This window comes from Cucurbita pepo, chromosome LG13, assembly GCF_002806865.2.
Source record: "Cucurbita pepo subsp. pepo cultivar mu-cu-16 chromosome LG13, ASM280686v2, whole genome shotgun sequence".
NCBI lineage: Eukaryota > Viridiplantae > Streptophyta > Magnoliopsida > Cucurbitales > Cucurbitaceae > Cucurbita > Cucurbita pepo.
In genome coordinates this window covers 7,861,975-7,882,435 of record NC_036650.1, presented here as the reverse complement: position 1 = coordinate 7,882,435, position 20,461 = coordinate 7,861,975, and the positions used below count along the sequence as shown (strand labels likewise).

General features: G+C 36.6%; 4 protein-coding genes across 7 annotated transcripts; 2 read left to right on the top strand and 2 right to left on the bottom strand.

The window, feature by feature from the left end:
- Positions 1–3,263: 3,263 nt before the first annotated feature.
- LOC111808273 (inactive LRR receptor-like serine/threonine-protein kinase BIR2) lies at positions 3,264–5,599 on the bottom strand. Its single transcript, XM_023694157.1, has one exon. It carries the CDS (start codon positions 5,439–5,441, stop codon positions 3,621–3,623), a length of 1,821 nt encoding a protein of 606 aa, XP_023549925.1. The 5' UTR covers positions 5,442–5,599; the 3' UTR covers positions 3,264–3,620.
- Positions 5,600–7,744: 2,145 nt separating this feature from the next.
- LOC111808279 lies at positions 7,745–12,896 on the top strand. 3 transcript variants are annotated; one of them, XM_023694171.1, is made up of 4 exons: positions 7,745–7,927; positions 8,113–8,289; positions 8,735–9,937; positions 10,807–12,896. In XM_023694171.1, exons 1-4 carry the CDS (start codon positions 7,910–7,912, stop codon positions 10,837–10,839), a joined length of 1,431 nt encoding a protein of 476 aa, XP_023549939.1. In that variant the 5' UTR covers positions 7,745–7,909; the 3' UTR covers positions 10,840–12,896. The 3 variants fall into 3 exon arrangements, with proteins under 3 accessions (XP_023549939.1, XP_023549940.1, XP_023549938.1); XM_023694172.1 differs by lacking the exon at positions 10,807–12,896 and having other exon boundaries at positions 8,167–8,289; positions 8,735–10,040; XM_023694170.1 differs by lacking the exon at positions 10,807–12,896 and having other exon boundaries at positions 8,735–10,040.
- A 467-nt stretch (positions 12,897–13,363) lies between these two features.
- On the top strand, positions 13,364–14,874 carry LOC111808289 (phytolongin Phyl2.2-like). The gene has a single exon (XM_023694183.1). It carries the CDS (start codon positions 13,860–13,862, stop codon positions 14,631–14,633), a length of 774 nt encoding a protein of 257 aa, XP_023549951.1. The 5' UTR covers positions 13,364–13,859; the 3' UTR covers positions 14,634–14,874.
- Positions 14,875–15,249: 375 nt separating this feature from the next.
- LOC111808304 (PP2A regulatory subunit TAP46-like) lies at positions 15,250–19,404 on the bottom strand. 2 transcript variants are annotated; one of them, XM_023694209.1, is made up of 10 exons: positions 19,240–19,404; positions 19,004–19,121; positions 18,775–18,897; positions 17,800–17,886; positions 17,554–17,652; positions 17,219–17,380; positions 16,716–16,751; positions 16,559–16,630; positions 15,999–16,279; positions 15,250–15,772 (listed from the first exon to the last, which is right to left on the bottom strand). In XM_023694209.1, the coding sequence occupies exons 2-10, from the start codon at positions 19,082–19,084 to the stop codon at positions 15,517–15,519; spliced, it is 1,197 nt and encodes a 398-aa protein (XP_023549977.1). In that variant the 5' UTR covers positions 19,085–19,121; positions 19,240–19,404; the 3' UTR covers positions 15,250–15,516. The 2 variants fall into 2 exon arrangements, with proteins under 2 accessions (XP_023549977.1, XP_023549976.1); XM_023694208.1 differs by having other exon boundaries at positions 19,004–19,404.
- Between the last annotated feature and the right edge of the window lie 1,057 nt (positions 19,405–20,461).

Sequence of the window (20,461 nt, the reverse complement as noted above, 5' to 3'; positions counted from 1 at the left end):
TTCTTAGTCCATAGCTATCCATCTTCCCTTCCATACCCTGAAATGTCTGATTTTAGTCATTTCTGTGTTTCTGTTCTGAATGGATGATGACCTTGTTGGTCGGTTGGAGGCTGTGAGATAAGGAAAAGGATTTAGGTGTGATGGTGAGTAACTGTAGGTTCTTAAAGTCTCTGTTTGGAGCTTTTCTCTTTCTTGGTGTCATCTGGTTTTCTTTTATTGGAGTGATTGATAATGCTAGCCCAGCATCCAGAAGAGCGACAGACGTGCAGTGGAAGATGATTGGAAGAGGGAAGCATGTCTTTCATTGGCATTCTGATTTTTATTCTGTCAGCAAGAGAAGAGTACCAAATGGACCTGATCCAATCCATAACAGGTACACAATTCTACTTGATCTAACTCACTATAACTACAGATATGTTTTGCTTATTTTCCTTTTCTTCTGCTCTTTGCAAGTATTGTCTTGTACCATTCTTGTCCCCTTTCCTGTCTTTTAATCTTTTATCTACGTAAATTTGGTGGGTTTTACGATTTTCTGTACAATTCTACAAAGAAATGCCTCGACTTTTTTAGAACAAGTCCGAGTCGAAACCTAGCTGTTAATGTTGCATTTCTGGTATCATCTTGAGGACAGAAGTTTGACCATAGAATTGTCCCTAAAGAAAAGGCAAATTAACGCGTTTGAAGTTGACTGCCCAACTTCAATTAGAGGAAAGAAAATGGACTGAGTTTTATTTCTATTAGTAAATTTATGAACTGTTACTCCATTGCTTTTATCACTTCCAATTGTCGTTATTTGTTTCCTTTGTACTGCAAATTGTATAGCACGGAACAGAATTTGGTCATTTGAAAGTAGTGTATTGCTCTGCCTCTACGCAGTTTGCTGGCATTTTTTTCCTTCTTTCTTTCTTTATTTGGCTGTAGCAATTTTAGTTGGTAAAAGAAATGCAGGAAACTATTTCAATTGAGATCTGTTGAAGTTGATGATAGACACTTTTTCTTTCAAAATAAAAAAGAACAAAAGTTCTTTTTTTTTTTTTTTCACTCTTTCTCTTATTTTTATGAGCTATTAAAGGTATTGGGGCAAGATCTTGACTGCTTTAGTTCGTAAGCTTTGAGATTATAGATGGGTTACATAATATTGTTTCTTTTCACTACAATACCATTGCAGACATGATAATCTCTCTCTCTCTCTGTGACATTGGCTAATGAATTATATTGCTCAAAATGTGAATTCAGGAGAGTAGGGAACTCTAAACAGCCACCAATTCGAGCCTAAACAAATCCTGGAGAGGGATCAGCTGCAGAAAAAGATCAGAAACGAACAGTTATTTTTTTTCTTTTACCTGTAAATGTTCATCTTTGCTCTCCATCAAGGATAGATCCTGCATTGAGACTTTTGTCCCTGAAAGCACTGACATGGCAACTGTTCTTAGTGGGTTCTTGGGAGTAGAAAAGAAAGAGATTTTGAATAACTTTCCCAGAAAATTCTCAGCTGTTGCTAGTCATCATTTATTTGATCTCAGATGCAAAGTGTTTGTTTCTTTCCTCGGAATTTGAAGATTTTGTAATGTTCCTTGTCGTTCATGCATAACTTGAATTCTCCATTGATATCTTTCTTTGTTTTTTTNCAATTTTGCATTTATCCCTTATGTGTGTTCGGTTGTCTATTTTTTTCAATTAATGTATATGTTGTTGAACAATTTTACATTTATCCCTTATTTGTGTTCGGTTGTCTACTTTCTTTTGTCATTTTGTGTGTTATGTCATGTCATTAATGTTTTGGCCAAATTAATTTAGGATCCTTTATTTTTTTGGTTGAAGCTGGTCAAAGTAGTATTTATGGGATGGAAAAGATGGAGATCTTTTAAGTGATTAAAGAAAATATAGAAAGAAGAATAATTATTATAATAATAATAAAAAAAATTAAAAAAAAAAAAGAGAGAAATTTGGGACCCCATTGGCATGAAATAAAGTAGAAAGGAAGAATATTNTTCTCCCCATTGTCACATTCTTAAAAAAGTAGAAAATGATTGATTCTGGTAATCGATAAATTGATCATCCATTATCTCGGAATTCTGACTAAATCTTAGCTACGAATTCGATAAATAAATTAATATTCATTGTCTTTAACGTATGGTTTAAAATTTTAATAAATTTGGAATGTAATTAATGACATGGATAATACATGGAAAAGCATGAGTAAAGATTGTACCATTGATAATTGTACTCAAAAGCTTGGGAGAGTGTAAAATTCAGACAGATTCGTGAATATTGATCGTGCCTATCCGATGCAAAAAAAAAAAAAAAAAAAAAAAAAAAAAAAAAAAAANTTTGATAAGCAAGCAGAAAAAAGTACATAATTTTTTATATTTGAGAAAGAAACAAATAAAGGAAGAATTGGTCAAAGTAAGTAATACTCAAAACAAATGTTAAATTAAAGTAAATCAAAACATATTCAATTTTGGAGCTTCATTTGTTTTTCCCTTTTTATCCTTGCAACAGCCATTTCATCTCTCACCTTCTTTAGACACACTCATGGGCTCTCTGGTCAATTTCTCAAACACGGTATTAAAAAGAAGACCGGGTCTAGAAGGTATTCAATTGCTAGAGTGGCTAGCCTTGACTTAGTAGCTCGAGATGAATGACTCGACTGATACTGATAAGGAGAGGGTAGGGAATTATTCTTTAAGGGCCTTCGACAGCAACCCAATTGCTGTCTTAGGATTGAGACCGATGAATCCAATTTCTAGAAACAAACAAAGAAAATTCTCCTAACAAAGAGATAAATACAGAGCAGGAAGACGACATGTATTTCAGATAAATTCTTAACTAAGAAATTTCAGGATTCAAAAGTGTGGCTTGAAAAAGACATTCAGAAGTGCCTGGCGTTGACTTTGACCAGCTTTTTAAACAAAAATGGAAGAAAGAAAGAACATTTGTGAGTGCACGTAGGGTTGAAAATAACCATTTAATGTGCAAGAGATTAATAATAATGATCATCATACACAACAGATTCAGAATTTTTTAAGTTTCAAAGTCAAATGCCGAACTCATCAACACAATTGACAGAATGAGAATCAGACATTCTTCACTTCTACATATACAAATTGATACAGAAGCACGGTTCGGTTCAAGAGTTGTCGATATCGAAACAAGTAGACATTAGAACCGGGTGAGAGAAAAAAAGGCAGCATTTGTGTAGGTCTTACAAGAATGAAGACTTCAAGTTTTGATGTTTCAATGGATCCTTGACACAGATGATATACATCCTAACAAGTTTATCCTACATATTTCAATGCAAGAAACAATAATGAAGCTTATGAAGCATACATACAAGCCATCGTGGTATAGTTTAAATGTTTTACTCGAAAGCATGGAATCTCTACATTGGCAGTGCTCCATTGAAAGCAAGGATAATAGACAAATTACTTCAGAATTCAAGAACCTACAGATTAACTCGGGTTTATTGTACATACAGCCATTCGAAACAAATGTCGAAACAAGTTCTTATGACGGGAATCAACACGATTAGCATTAAGGGCCATTGAGAACTCACCAGAAGATGTAGAAATCCCGAGTTCTCTATATAATGTTTTCAATCCATAGATATTTTTCTGGAACTACATGAGTTCATCTCCCTTGCCGAATAAAAGTGGGAATTCAACATCTGGGTCAGGGAAACTGTAGTCTTTAGCCATGGTTTTCATTGACTGATAAACTTGATACATAGACCACCTATCCTTGGGGCGAGAAACAACGCAGTTCATCGTAATTTTCATAAATTGTAAGATTTCCTCATCGTTCCCTTTCCCACAAAGATCTTTATCAATAACATCCTTAATTCGACCCGAAATACTTAGCTGATTAACCCAATCCACCAAGTTACCCTTATAGCCTTCCTCTGCTTTAGTGACTTCTAGAGGTTTTTGGCCAGTGACCAACTCCAAAAGCACAACCCCAAATCCATAAACATCCCCCTTCAGAGAAGCAACCATGGTGCTCGGATATTCGGGAGCGATGTAACCAAGCTCCCCTAAATCTCCATTTACAAAACTACTGTCGTGAGAATCTGAAGACATCAACCTTGCTAATCCAAAATCAATGATTCTAGCATCATAGTCTTCATCCACAAGAATTACACTAGAACATATGTTTTGATGCATGAATGGAGGTTGGCATCCATGATGAAGCCAAGCAAGACCCCTAGCCGCACCCAAACCGATCCTAAACCTAGTTGGCCAATCCAATATCTCACCATTTCCATGTAACAAAGAGGACAAAGTACCATTAGACATATACTTATAAACCAAAAGCTTTTCCTCTTCCACAACACAGAACCCCAAAAGGGGTGTCAAATTCGGGTGCCTTATCAATCCTAACCGGTTCATCTCCATTCGAAACAGCTTCTCACCAAGCTTGCAGGTATTGAGCCGCTTTATAGCAAGCACAGAGCCATCTGGAAGAACAGCTCTATAAGTAGTCCCAGTTCTAGAAGAAACTATAATATTTTCAGAATTGAAATTGTTAGTAGCAGCCATCAAATCAGCCAATTTAACTTTCACAAGAGGCTTTTGAAACAAGGAAACTTGAACAAGCTTATAGGCTCTCAATCTATCAGCCCAATCCCCACTAATTCCATCCCGATATCCCCTTCTCTTCTTCATGTTCATTCTAGATTGATACCACCACCACAACCCAAAACCTAACAACAGAGAAGCCGCAGCACCAAACACACCAGCAGCTATAATGATCGCAAGATTCTTCTTGCTCAACCCGCCACAACTCGATCCAACAGGCCCTCCACATAAGTCACTGTTCCCATCAAAATCCTCCTTCCCAAATTTATCAAAAAAGGAGGGAATCGTACCAGTGAGATGATTGTTCGCAACGGAAAACTTGTTAAGCCTACCCAAACTCGTGAGCTCAACTGGTATTGTACCAGAAAGCCCATTATCAGACAAAATCAACGAATTCAGATAAGAACACCCGGCGAGATCAGCCGGAATAGGGCCGGTAAATTGATTGTTCGACAAATCTATGCTAACCAAATACGGAAGCCACTTACAAATATGCGGCGGGATCGCACCGGAAAAGCTATTCCCGGACAGATCCATTTTCTGCAGACTCACACAGTACTGCAAGTCCTCAGAAATCGAACCGGAAAGCTTCATATCTCTAAGCTCGAGACTCAGAATGCGATTCTCACGGTCGTTCCAGCAGGAGAGACCGACAAATTTGTTGCAGAGATAGCCAACAGATGTGTTCTTGAAATCCCAAGAACTAAGCCTTCCGAGTGGATCAACAAGCGCATTCTTAACCCCTCGAAGGCACCTTATGTCGTCTTCTAGAACTACACAAAAAGATGGAGAAGCACAAAGTAGAAGAAGAAAAAGAAGACGATCCAGCGACAGCCATGTGAAGAAGAACTTGGAGATCTTCATGGCGTAAAACAAAAACCAGAGCCCCCCCCCTCCCGAAATGATTGTTGAGGCTCCCAAAGCCGGAACCAGCGTCTCCTTTTGGCCTTTCCTCCCTCCTCACATGAATCCTTCCGGTTCCCCTTTTCCTTTTTTCCTTCAGACAATTTTCCAAACTCCAATAATTTAAAGATTAAAATCCCATCCATTTTACCAAACTACCCCTACCCGGGTTCTCTCCCATTTCCATCTATCTAAAACCCTTCTCCTTTTCCTGTAATTTCCCGACCGAAAGGACTATTAATTTAATCGGGGGAACTTTCTTTTTGTTTCTTTTATTAATTACTTTTAAGAGAGAGGACTAAAAGGTAAATTTATATAAAAAAATAAGGTTATTTTAACAAAGAGAGTAAAAAGAGGTTGAAGTTGAGCTGGAGTTGTCTAAATAAATGAAAAGGTTTGACTTTTAGGCATTGACTTCAATCTACAACAAAAATAGCCTATTTTTTCTACTAAGGAGATAAATACAAATTTTCAACAGAAAAAACTAAAACCTTTTTTTTTTAAATAATGAAATGACAACTTTGCCCCCCCCCCCCCCNATTATATGTATAATATTGATTAAGTCAAATATAATTTAGGAAAACGGAAAATAACTAGAATTGAAAAAAGTGTAATTAAATAAATGAAGTGATTAGAGGCGGTTTGACTAAGATGGGTCAAATTCGAGAATTTTGACCAGTGGGCTATGCTTGTCGGGGCCCACCCACCATCCTTTTGCCTTCTTGCCCCTTGTTTTACCCTACTAGAATTTATTCTCTTTATTTTATTTTATTTTATTTTATTTTATTTCCATAAATTATTCACAATAAATACCATCCACACTTTTTCCTTTTTTCTATTTAAATTATATACTTCTTTATGATAAATCTTTTGATTCAAAAAAATAAATAAATTCGCTTGTCTTATGTAATTAATTATTTTCTACGCTCAATAAGCTATTATTTATTGAAGAGGCTTTTTAGTATTCACTAAATTTATTATTGTTGTTTCTATATGAAATAAATGACTAGATTAATTATAACTTGTCTTATACGTGTTATAAATTTATTAATATAATATAGATTATATTTATTAATTGACCTGAAGGCTAGTTAAATTATTACTATCAATTTAATTCTGATGTTTTAAAATTTATAATTATTATATTTTTGTTTAATGTAGGCACTAAACCCTAGAACTATTAATAGAAAATTTTAATTTTTTATTATTGTTTTAAAAAAAATGTAAAGACGCGTTAGAAACGATTTATATAGACGCATTCTTTCGGTCTTTATCCAAAGTCCTATGGTGCTTGTGGTGGAGAAAAAGGTGTGCTTAATCATGGATTTGTTGACCCATTAATTCTACTTTCTTACCATTATTACACGCTTATATCACCACTAATCTCACGATTTTTCAATTCTATTTTATTCGAATTTTTTCTTCTCTACATTTTAGAACAATTTCGACAATTTTTTATTTTTTAGTCTGTCAACTCAATCATGATTTCAAGGGATTTTTTTTCCTCTCCGTACTTACTTTTAAAACCATCGTAACGTTTAAATAGTTTCTTGTGGATTAAACTTTTTAACGCGTAATGAATTTATAATTACTTTTTTAAAATATATATATATATTGTAAATTATCAATAATTAAATTTTTTTTAATCAACTTAAAAGAAGAAGTTCATGTATTCATTCATAGATTAAATAAGACTTTGCCATAAATTAATAAAAATTTAAATTTAATTCCACTAATAGTTATATAATTCTTCCTGCCAAATTTATCAATAAATATAACTCAACGGATTAAAATATATTTTAATTAAAATATTTTTAAATTTACGTGTTATGGAATACCTTTTTTAAAAAATTAAAATTTTGATTTAATATATATAATTTAAACATAATTTAACGTGACGTGGATAATAATAAATAGTTAATTAACAGGAAAAATAAAGCTATTTGCAAGTTGAAATTGAACGAGGTTAAAAAATGGAATGTGCGACCGTGTTTCAAAATTTGAAATTGGAAAAGTTGAGACCGCGCTGTGAAAATAATAAATAATAAATTATTATTATTTTCCTCGTGGGTCCCACACTCGAAGTTCCTTCGTTCTTGCGCGCCTTTGAAAACAAGGATCTGAATGGCTTACGTGGGAACTTTCTCAAAACGCAGTCGTTTCAACAACGCACTGTTCTGAATATCGTCGTTTTCTTGCCCTCCTTCATCGTAACAGAAACCGCTCCCCCGCCGAATTGCGCCCCAAGCTACCATCCCCATCAGCTAAAGAACAAACCCAAATCTAAGCAAATTCAAACTTGATTTTCAAGGAAAGTTCATGGAATGAGAAGAGGTTAGAGTTCGAAGCTGAAGTTTTGAGTTGAGTTCCGTTGATCTTTCTGTTCCGCTTCTGCTCCATCCGAGATCGAAGTTTTTATTTACTCAGCCATGGAGGACGAACACCAGGTACTATTCTGTTCCGCATTTTCTCCATCTGATTACCTTCGTTCATTCCTTCAACAGACGCCCAACTTTACTTCTCTACTGATTTGATTTCTTTTCGTTTGTCTCTGATTCCTGATTTTCGAGTTTCTGAAGCGTCGGAAAGCATTGCATTTTTTTGTTATTTGAATCTCTTTGAGTGTTTTCAGAAAATGGTGGCTCTCAAAAAGGCTTACGCTGACATAATTCTGAACACGGTGAAGGAGGCAGCGGCTCGCGTAATGGTATCCGAGCGCAAAGCTCTTTGTCTCCAGCAGGATCTTTGTTCTGTCAAGGACGAGGCGCACAGGATGCTCCTTCGCTTGAAGAACATGATCGATTCTAAGGTAGTTTTTCTTTTAAAAAATTTTATTTTCACTTTGTCTTCTTCCTTCTTATTTGTTTTCAAATTTCAATGATTGTGTAAATTGTCTCAATGTCTCTTCTGGATAGGCTTATTGTATCATTATGTGTTTCTGATGGTTTGTTATCCACCTATGCTTTTCTACATTGTAATGGTACTGTAAAATTCTACTATGCAATGACATGTTCTTCGACTTCATTTCTTGCTCGTATCATACAATGGTTATTTTCCACTTTGATTGTGTGTAAGGACGTGGTTACCTAAGCACTTGAGAGTTTACTTGAAAGCTTAAACAAAATTCATAAAAGTGCAGTTATCATTTTTTACTTTGCAAAATTCTGTATTAAATGTTGCATCATTATTGCAGTAGCCACTTCCAACTGTTCTTTCTTATGTCATCCAAATGGTTATACCATTCTCATTTGCAGACGCATGAAATAGAAATAGCATCATTATGCCACAGGAAAAAAGTTGAAGAACTTGAAGCACAATTTCACGAGGCAGAGGATGTGATAACAGATCTTAGAATACAGTTGAAAGAGGTGCAATCCCAGTTGGAGAAGGAGAAGAAAGACAATACTTTCTCCAGTCAGTCTACCCTTGAGCCGGATTCTTCCAGTCCGTCCTCATCACAACTGCAAGCAGTGTCTTCTAATTTGAAGAACACAAAGATGGAACAGATAGCCCAAGCAATGTCCAAGAGTGTGCCAAAGTCTATCGAACAATCTTCTGTTTCTCAAGTGGACATTGTCCATTCTCATGATTCTGACTCTACCTCCACGGTAGTGAGAACTAAGGAGCATAGATCATCTAGGAAGAGATGCCCCCAGAGAATTCATGCACTAGAAAGGAATTTCCTGGATTATAGTTTATCTTTAGGTATTGATGTAAAAGATAGCCAAGTCCTTGAGGAAAACGAACCTTTAGTAAAAAGAAGGGACAAGGAGGAAAGAGGCCTCTCGACCAGAACTGGAAAGACAGATATACGGAAGAATGTACATGATGCTGTGTTGAAGAGATCTGTAAAGATCCATACATTGAGAAGGACGTCTGGTCCACATTTGAAAGAGGGTGACGTGAGTTCTGATAAAAGTGAGTATCAACCATCTCTGATGGCTGATAGTGGGAATGTGACACAAAATTCATGTTTGCCGAAGGAGCATAAAATTGATAATTACAAAGATGCAAGTAGAAATTCTAATGGAGGTCAACCAAAAGGAAACATGAAAAGAGGGATTTTAAATGGTCACTTGCCTGATCAGCCAACCAATCCTTGCGATATGTCTTTTGTACTGTCTCCATGTAGGACTTCCATTAATCAAGTTAATGATAGTGGGAAATCTGGTGAAGATCATTCCAACACAACTAAGCATCAGAGGAAGATGAAGAAATTAAACTGCTTGGATACCGGACTCACATCAACAGACAAGAAAATGATGATCAGATGTACTAGACAAAGCAAACGCAAGAGGGAAGCCATGGGCATTTCTGATGAAAATATTTCTCCTGGAAAGAGCAATGCAAAAAGGTGGTTGGGTGAGAAACTCAAATTTGAGTCCGAGTTTGAGAGGTCTGACTTGAACAAAGAATCAACGAGGGAGAGTCGACAGCTGTCTCAAGTTGCTCGTCAGGTTGGTTTCATATTCTCCCTTGCAATTTTAAACGTGTGATGAACTGATTATAAGGTGTTGAGACTTTATCTAGAATGGGGAACAGAACCCGTAAAGCCTGCAATATTTGGGTGTTTTAAATGGTAAAAACTCCTATTCATGTTCTTATAGGAACCGAAACCTGACTCCTTAAATGAGTTCAATATTAACTTCTGGCAATAGCCCAAGTCAGCTTTTTGGCTAAGCAAGATCAATCATTCTCATTCTCTCGTTCGCCTATGAAATTCGACCAGGAAAAGTAAAAGCAATCACTTGACTTCAAACTGTTCTTAAGAGGCAATTGGTTCACGGGGTTATGAGTTCCTATGATTTATTTTAGAACGTGCAAAGTAGGAGGGAGTCCCACGTTGAGGATTGTAGGGAGGGAGTCCCACGTTGGCTAATTAAGGGGACGATCATGGGTTTATAAATAAGAAATACATCTACATTGGTATGAGGCCTTTTGGAGAAATCAAAAGTAAAGCCACGAGAGCTTACACTCAAAGTAGACAATATCATACCATTGTGGAGGTTCGTAATTCCTAACAGTTTCAAACACAAAAGCCAAACCAAGAACCCCACACCCCTACCCTAAACACCCCTCTAGAGTTGAGTTTTTAACATTCAACTAGAAAACCTCAATGTGAAGGTTTGAAGCTACTTGAACAGGAGTATTTAATTTTCCACTATAATTATAGTAAGACTAATGTTGGTTATGTTGCTTGGAATTTCCGCGATCCAGTCGCTTAGGCACTTGATGAATTTATGTCCATATATTCTCATCATTTGGTTGGCCAAAATCTAAGTACTTCGTTCCAAATTTCTAAACTTTTTTACTTTTTTTCCGGCAGCTTGTGTCTTTGTCTAGAGAAAGATGGCAGTAATAATGGTGATATCTTTTCGTTCTTCAACACCATCAGAACCTGGATATGATTGGGCATCAAGCACGTCGGTCTCCTGGGAGCTCTTCAGAATTTACTTTTCCAAAAAGAATCCACAGGTTAGTGTTCAGATTCATTAGCGAGAGAGAGAGAAAGATTGTTCTGTGCAGTTTTGCTTGTGCCTTCTTCGCATAGTTTATGGGTATCTAATATTTAGTTTAATTTATAGAAACAAAAATGAATGACAAAAGATATCAGAAGAATTATGAGCTTCAATGTGGTGATGGTGTGAAATGAAACAAGTAGGGTCATTTTGTGATGATCTATGTAACACAACATGTTTTGAAGAAAAGCATGCATTTGAGTTTATATTTCTACTTTTTTGAATTGTTGTTCTATCATCATCAACTTAGCACTGACGTTCCATTGCTTTTCTCACTGATGAAAGGTAAAGACTTTTTAGTACCCAAAAAGTGAGAAATGAGATCTTTTGCAGGTAAGATTACCACTTTCCAAGACTCATTGGTTCTTATTATTAAATGTCTAAATTTAATTTAGTTAGGTAATAAATCTTCAAATGAGTTCTTGGAATCCGCTAAGGTTCAAATGAAAGTTAAAACTTATGAGCCTATTTAACTAGTTCAAGTATCTATCTTAGAAAGAAAGTAGTACATGTCAATTATTGTTGAGATATGTTCATTTTAAGTACAAGTAGGTACATACTTTGATCAAGAGGTGGGAGACTCGAATCCCCCACCGACATATCTCTAACTCAAAAGAAGGCTAAGGTTCACACAACCACCCACCTACGACTAACAATCACAACCGAAAGATTGAACACTAATTTTAGACTCAATCCTAAAACACTCATTTTCCAATACTTTCAAAGTCATCTCCTTATTAAGCGAGAAGGGACAATTCTATTCCTAACAAAGCCAAAAAGTAGGATTCTAAAACATATGAACTAGATATCCTAGAAAGACAAGGAATTAGCGCACGCCAGGTCCCAGCCCACCATGAACATTGAACAGTTCTACCACCGCCCCCCACAACACTTCAATCCTATTCCTAAGTTGGAGCAATCATAATTCACATACAAACTAAAAGAGAAAAAGGAAAGAAAAAGGCAGTGGCAGTGGCAGTGGAAATTGCAGGCTTTAGCATCTGTGTCTTCTTGTCTTCCCCAGCAGCTGCACCTTGTCCCTTTGATTATCATTAAAGCCTGCTTACAATGTTGGCCCACCCCCCACAACCCAACAAAATAAACTCGATTCCTTTCCCTCCATATAAACAGAGCACAAATTTGAGAGTTCAACTTCAAACTTCAAACCCAGCTGATTTTTGCATCATCAAATATGTGGAGAGCAGAAGAAAGTTACAGAGAATCAAAGCAAGCAGAGGTTGAAGATAAGGATTCTATAGGCACGGCTCTGTTATCAGCAGGAACAGCATTGTTAATGGCAGCTTGTTTGAAGAGAGCTGTGGTTCTGTTCTTGGTTGAACAATGGCGGATCTGGGTGTTCCTTCTCTTAAATCTCATCCTCGTAGCAATTTTCTTCACTTCAAGTCCTTCAAGTCCTATAAGTTACAGCGAAAGCCAAACCCAAGAGGCCAATGCTAAAATAAAGCAGAAAAAGATCGAAAACAGAGAGTGCAAGGAGGCTGAGAAGGTAGAAAAGCTTGAGATCAAACATCAAGAGAGGGAAAAAGAAGAAGAAGAAGAACTCCCAGAAGAAGAAGAAGAAGAAGAAGAAGAAGAAGAAGAAGAAGAGGAAATTGGGTTGTCGAAAGAGGAATTGAATGAGAGAGTGGAAGCTTTCATTGTGATGTTCAAGAAGCAATTGATTTCAGACGCAAGAAGAGGGGGAAACAGACGCACCCCATTGAGCTACAATCCTCAATAGCCATAGCCAAACCCAAATTCTTTTATCCAAGATTTTGGGAGGGTGAAGATGAGGACTGTTTGTTGAGTTTCAAGAGGTTCAAAAATGTAATCTTTGAAGCATAATGTTATCATTTTTGTATAACCCAAGATATTAACACTCTCAATTACCCCAAAATCAGACTTTTAAATATTTACTCATAACTTTATATTAATTCTTACATTACAGTATAAATTTAGCACCTCCCCATCCTTCTTTCTATTATCTTCTACATCTTCCTAAAATGGTGATAACGAGCTCTGGGATTCCACATTGGTGGGAGAGAGAACAAATCGTTCATTACAAGGGTATGGAAACCTCTCCCTAACAAACCCGTTTTAAAATTCTGAGGTTGACGTCGATACGCAATAGGCCAAAGTAGACAATATCGACTAATGGTGGAATTGTGCTGTTACATGAGCGGAGCTATATCTTCTTCCTTAGTAACAATATTGTAACGTAACATATAATTTTTTATTTTACTCACACTTATTATATGAAAAAATAAAATAAAATAATTGGAAATTTAGGACCAAATATTAAATATAGATCCATTTAATAATTTAACCTAATTGTTAAAAAATCATCTCTATCTCTTTCAAGAGAGATGGATGATGGCTGAAAAGTGAAGCCACAGAATTTGAGGGGCTTTTACGTAATATCAGCAATTTATTAACGCGAATGCCACGCTGGCAATCGTTTTTCTGTTGGTTTCCTACTAGTTTCCCACACCAGAGTCTCCTCCACTTCTTCTTCATCTTCCAACAGAAAATCCAAACCCTAGAGAGAGAAATTTCGTTCTCTAACAGATTCTTGTATTTCTCTTCAGCAATTTAATTTGGCGAGAACGATGAAGGATTAGGATGAAACTATTTGGATTCTGTTCAAGGAATTTGAGAAATGTGTGTGCCGAAAACGAGAGAGAGTTGATGTGGAGTACCTGATTTTGGTGAATCCGTCAAATCTACTGTGGGATTGATTTTGCAGAAATGATTCTGTGATCTCATTACATTGGAATTTCTGTTTGATCGGATTCAACTTTGAGAATCTGAAGTCCGTTCTTTAGGAATCGAGGTAGTGTTTTGTCTTCGGAATCCGTGAATGGTTTCGAATCCAGATCTCGTGTTATATGCCTGCATTGCGAGTGGAACTGTAATCCTTGCTGAATTCACGAGAGAGTTGAATCTCGATGACTTGGCTTTCAGATGCATCGAGAAAGCCCCTCCTCACCACTCCATCTTCTCCCACACTGTGAGAAAGAGAGTGTACATGTTTTTGATCGAAGGTCCCTTCGTTTATTTCGGAATCTTCCATGAAGACCTTTACAAATCGGAGATTTGTGGTTTCTTAAACCGATTAAGGTGTGTTTTCGAGGAGTTCCTCGAAACCGAATCGTTCAAGGGTTTCGAGAACTTCACTTCCTACTGCTTTCAATCGCAGTTCGATTCGACTTTCCGGCATCTCCTTGGGTTGAATCTCAACAACACGTCGTGCAGCGTATTGAAGGAGGCTCAGAGGTCAAGCTTGGATTCAAGTAAAAGAAAGCAGATACCGCTGATTTCGAAGTTCTCGAATCCCAGCAGCCTAATGAAGAAGAAGAAGAAGAAGAAGGTAGTTGGGGATGCTAATGAAGAAGCAGGCAAGTATGCAATGGTTGATTCTGCGGATCTGAATGACCATAATAATGGTTTGTGTAGTAGAGATAGTTCATTGCTGAAGCAGAAGAATGGTTCCCATATGATTGAGCGTCAGAAAGTTAAGCAAATATGGCGGAAACATGTATGGGTTGTTTTGTCCATCGATTTGTTCGTATGTCTGGTTTTGTTCGCCATATGGCTTTGGGTTTGCAGAGGATTTCGGTGCATTGAAAGCTGAAATTGATGGGGTTTCAATCCTTCATTGGCAGAAATGGCCATCTGGAAAACAGGGTTTGTAAACACCATGTATGATTCATGCAAGCTTCAACTTCGTATATTTTACTTTGCTTTGCTGGTAATCTTTCTGGGTTTCTTGATTTTTGTTTCTTTTCTATGCATTGTGTATGATTCTCAGAAACTGCCAATTCAATGGAGTTGAGTTCATCCTCATAATGGGAATAATCTCTGTTTTGGGCATCCTTCAAACCTTCAATTAGAACATGAAATTAGGTTTTAGTCAACGAAGATATCATCTAAGCTTGCTTGCTTGCAAACATTAAATTACACATCAGTTACAAATTTGTCCTGATCTTGAAAAATAAAACATCTCCCATTCGTGTTGGAGCTAGTTCATTAAGAGTTCACCTATTCACATGTCATTATCACATTAACTTCAAGGGCAGAAAGGTCATTCTAACATTAGGTTCAGGGGCATTTTAGGAATGAGCTATGATGGGAAGAAGCCTTGCAATGAATTAAGAACTTATCTGATTCTGCAGATCAACCGTGGAGTTGTTAAAGGTATCAAACATTTTCACCAAAAATGAAAATAAAAGTTAGTTACCAAACTTACTGTTAAAATAGTTATAGGTATTATAGTACAATCTGGGCTGGCAGATTCTAAAATAATAGGATTCCAAATGCCTGGTAGTAAATTGCTTGAACATGATCGAATGGTAGCATTGTACAAGAGTTATTATCATCCAACCTACGGTAAGAAACACTCAAACTACACAAGCTGTACTTTCAACCTCACACAAACAAGGCATCCAATACATGTACGTGTATAATCAGATCCCGGATTCATCAAACTTTAGCGAAATGTCTGTTTACAGCTCGTCCTACCCACAGGGAGTTAGTTTCTTATTGCCTGCACCACGAGGATTTTCGTCTTTCCAGTCGTCCCATGCCCTTGCCTTTTCCTGAGCAGCATCATCATCTTCGTCTTCATCACCCTCACTGGGTCCAGGCTTTCGATTATCGTCCTTATGCCATGAAGAGTTTGCTTCTTCCATGAACTTCGCAGTTCTCTCTTGCCATTTGTTCATCATTTCCATCTCTTTCAGCCCAGCCTCCTCGATGCTCATGGTTGGCAACCTTCCAGGGAAAGTTCAACTCATAAATTAAGGAATCTATGCAATATCCTACAACTGCACAATGTTCATTTTCCTACCCAACACTTCAAACTTTAATTTCAGAGGCTATTTAGATTATTATTCCTCAAAATATAACACAACAGGAAAGAAGACCTCAACATTTTCCTCGTACGAGTATAGTAAACCTAATCAGACTGACTGTATAACAAACAAGCCCAAATACATACCTAAAGCCAGGTTGGAAAACCTGGGCAGCCAACCTCTCCCGCTCACTCGTAAGGGGTCCATTTACAAGGCTAGCTGGTCCAAATATGAGAGGCTGATGTTTGTGTTCATGTGCTTGAGAGACATTTGCTCTCCCTTCTAGTACATCCTGAGCAAAAGTCGCACAAGTGATTGGTGGCGCTGGTTTCGAATATCGAGCTCTCACAACACCATCACGATGCCAAGCTTCTGCTCTTTTCATACGATCATCAAGAATCTCTCTAGAGAAGTTTTTGTCCCCATCCTGACATATATAGCAAAGAACAAATGCTCTTAGACCTCTAATTCAACCACGTATTTTATGCAGCTCTGAGAATGAACTGCCTGACTAGTTAGCCAAACACTTCCATGACAAAAACTTTTTTTTTTTTTCCTCCACTCTAATTCCCAAGTCCATAGAAACATGAAGAGAATACATTAATTTGACACGTCATATCACCAATTAACGATAGAATGAATGCACAGAACAATGCATGACACCCCTTGAACATGCATCCACGAAGTTTGGAGTATGGCTTCAAACCTTTTCTTGTTTTTCCTTAATGGAAGAGAGCATCTCTTCTTCCTTCTTCAGCATCTCTAGCAGATCAAAAGCCTGAATATATAGCATTCCGTGTAAATTTGAGTACAATCCTAGAGGGTAACAACCTGAAGATGTTAAATAATTCTGCGTAACTGACCTTGCAGATTGCCAGAGTGATGGTTGTGAGCCAAGCCTGCAGCAAAGAGAATGCAACACAGTGAACGTCTGACGAAAACATACAAAATTATATCAACCCCCCATCAAACACTGCCCAAAGTCTAACTGCACCACTCTCTGGGTGAAGAATATTTCATGCGTAAGACATGTTGAAGTTTCACTGAGTTTGACAAATTTTTTTCATTACATAGTGGAATAACAGAACAGAAAGGATTTTTCAAGAGATATGATCAGGATGCAGCAAAGGTTGAGAAGGTAAATGAACCACATCACCATCTGTCTTGTTTCATTTGTCTTCTTATTTTTAGGGAAAACATGAACTATCTTGAACAACAGATGAGAGGCCACATCGTCTTGCTCTTTGTTACAACTTCCATTAGTTTGTTTAACCAAATTTGAAATATCTCATGGCTTAAAACAGGAAATGTGACAGAAAACAAAGGGAAATGTGATATTACTTCTAATATAATCTAGACAACTAACCTCACGCTCTTCCTCTCCATCATCGTCCAGCATATCCTCCTCTCCTGCCTCTATAGGAGCAGACAATGCAGATGCTTTGCTTGAACGACCACGGCGCTCTTTTCGCTCCTTTATCTCAAGCAACTTAGATTCAGCAGCCTTTTGACGTTTGAACCGTGCAATCTAGAAACAAAATTTAAAAAATAAGTGCAAGAATGAAACTGCAATAGCATCCACAAATTACATCTAATACTATGCAAGAAATGAATAATTTAAAATCTGTGTCATGACATCAAAACTTGATCACCCCGTTATATCTGCAAGTCGATTTCATTCATCGATGCGAGTATACTTACTTTACGAGCCCTTTTATCTGCAAGTGAATTTCCTTCAGTAGATGTTTCAAGTTCCTCTTTTGGCACCAGTTCCATAGTTTCACAAAATGATATGAACTCCTAGAGAAATGCCAATTCAAATTTCAACAAGTTAACAGTGAAGCCTTGAGATAATAGATTAAATTTCATTATTCAATTGCACATAATTCATTTGCCCTGAAATATAAACTTCCATTATTACTGAGGTAAAATTGTAGCAACACTCACCTTTAATTTTGCCTGAGAAGCTTTAAGGATCGGTATCCTGTCTTCTTGCACAATCTTCTCTGTCAACTCAGCAAGATAAAATGGCACCTACAGGGAACAACTATCAGAGATAGGTAGAATATTTGAATTTTCTGGTGACTGCAGAAAAGGCCATAAAAACTATCTACTTCAAAAAAATATCAATTACAAATCACAATAACTGAAACTGATAGATCTGAAGCGAAAATTTTGAGGCAATAAAAAATAAATTATTTGGAAAACTATTTCATATCTGAACACTCTGCGTAATGAAATTATAACCAGTGGAGAAAATATATTGGCAAAGAGTTGTATATCTTTCTTTATTCTTTCTTCGAAAATTTTATCTGAAAAACATGCTGGCAAGATTCTAGACTTCTTGTTTATAAATTGTTTTATCATTAGGAATTTATGTGGTGCTTGCTCTCTACCGTTTGGCTTCCACATGTAACTAATAGATCGATCACTTTCAACGAAAGGTGGCTAATGGACTGAAACACAAATAATTGCGGTCAAACTCCATTTTGTGAGTTCTTTGGGAAACTTGAGAAGATGGAGTACATAAGAGATGTCAGGAAGGCTTGGTATTACATTGCTCTTTTGGTTTCTATTTGGGCTTCTACGAATAATTGGCACTGTAACTTTTGGATCTAAATCACTTGAGAAAAATGGAGTGCCAAAAGGCTAAGCAGATGCTTGATCTCCTGTTCCCTTTACTTTCTAACTACTCTTTTGATCGAGTATTAAAGCCTTATCAGCCGTATTTGCTAAGCATGTAATTTTTTGTTTTTGATCTTTGAAGATTAAACTTATAAACACTACTTTAAGCTATAGATTTCTTTGTTTTGTTATCTACTTTCTAAAATTGATTTCTAAATCCAAGAAAACTTTTGAAACTCAAAAAAGTAGGTTCTACAGCTTAAAGAAACGATAAAAACAAATCAAATCAAGACTTACCAGAATATATTTAAGATTTCCGGTGCTGATATCCTCCTTGGTCTCATTAGCTGAGAACAAGCCCAGCTTCCCAATCATGTCCTCACACTTACGTAATGCATCACAACCTTTCCTCACAACATCCTAAATTTCCCAAAACGAAAGACGAAACAAAAACCTTCAAAATCCAGAGGTCATCAAAGAAAAAAAAAATACGTATTAGAAAGAACACGAAGGTACAAAAGAGTACCTGATCCGACGCAGACTCTGTCGCAGCATTATGAATCTTCCTCGCTTGTTCGAAAATTGACGGTAGAGGCAGGTCCTCCATTTAGTGCAGTAGCGAAGAAGGCAACCCTAATAACCGCCTAAAAACGAATTGAAATTAAATTCACACGAAAAAGTCAGGTATCGGCAGTTGAATCCCTAGGTTTCGTCGACTAGAAACGGGAAAACAACGTTGAAGTATAAATCGCTGAGAATTACTTCTATTGAGAGAGAGAGAGAGAGAGAGAGATCAGAAATGAGAGAACGGCGATCGGAGTTCGACTGCAATGAGCCGCCGTTTCGGCGTACGGTGATATTAGCGTCTTAAGAATTCCGTGCTGACTCGTCCACCAGCACTACCTCCATCCAGATCTTGCCACGTCATCAAGATACCAATTGGCCGTTTCCGATTCTTTTTGGTGTATATAAGCAAGCCAGAACTAGAAGAGACTTCTCGCTTCTGGAAGCCAACGTGGGCTCTAAACATAGTGTGGGCCTTAGGCCCAATTAAATGAAGACCCATAAATAATAGGCTCAATAAGCATATATTACAATTTTTCAAACATAACACAATTATATAAATAAAAATTACAATATATTTGTTTGCTTTTAAAAAATGAGAGAGTTAATGAAGTAATCTACATAGGAAAGTGTTAATACGTTAACCATTTTAAAACGAAATTGTAACAAAGGGTCTAAACTGACTATCCAATCCATTGGTGATCAGCTTTTTAGGTTCACGTGAGGACTGTCCCCTTATCTAATTCACCTTCCAAAATAGGGGGTCTGGTTTATTTTTTTACATATCAAAATGGAGAGCAGTAGACAACTATTTAAGACCTTTAGGAACAACGAACTTCCACACTAGTATGATATTATCCACTTTGAGCATAAGTTCTCTTAACCCTTATACCAGTGAAGATAGTGCCCCTCACGTGTATACCCTCGGACAAATAATAAATGTAAATAAACCAAATATTAATGATCTGTACATACCAGATTTTGCAGTCGGAAATGAAGATATTATAACCTGCCTTATACTGTTGTGTATCAATGATGTGATGTAATGTTGATAAAGTTGAAATAATATTTCCATGTAAAAAATAAAAGTTAAAGTTGGAGTTTCTGAAGGAGATCAATAAAATAAATAAATAAATAAATAAATAAAAGAGGAATAATTTGATAAGTTGATTTTGTGTATTTTACTTTTTGATATTAAAAAAGAGGCTGAATAAAATAGACACGTGTAGGGTATAAGTGCATTGACTTATCTAAAATATTAAATGCATAATCTGTTGGGTTGTCCTTCCCTCTTCATGCACCGTTTGGTTACAGGAGTTGAAGAAAATGAAGGAAAATGAGACCTTGGAACTTAATATAAATTTTGCATCAAAAAAGTTATATTCATACATATCATTCCTCATTTTTTATTTTCTTCAAA

Excerpts from the sequence above, each read along its gene's own strand:
- LOC111808273 (XM_023694157.1), bottom strand. The coding sequence starts at position 5,441 with ATGAAGATCTCCAAGTTCTTCTTCACATGGCTGTCGCTGGATCGTCTT.
- LOC111808279 (XM_023694170.1), top strand. Across the intron at positions 8,290-8,734 it reads AGAACATGATCGATTCTAAG|ACGCATGAAATAGAAATAGC; the intron begins GTAGTTTTTCTT and ends TCTCATTTGCAG.
- LOC111808289 (XM_023694183.1), top strand. The coding sequence starts at position 13,860 with ATGGTTTCGAATCCAGATCTCGTGTTATATGCCTGCATTGCGAGTGGA.
- LOC111808304 (XM_023694208.1), bottom strand. The coding sequence starts at position 19,084 with ATGGAGGACCTGCCTCTACCGTCAATTTTCGAACAAGCGAGGAAGATT. Across the intron at positions 16,752-17,218 it reads ATGGAGAGGAAGAGCGTGAG|GCTTGGCTCACAACCATCAC; the intron begins GTTAGTTGTCTA and ends TCTTTGCTGCAG. Across the intron at positions 15,773-15,998 it reads GTTTTCCAACCTGGCTTTAG|GTTGCCAACCATGAGCATCG; the intron begins GTATGTATTTGG and ends TTTCCCTGGAAG.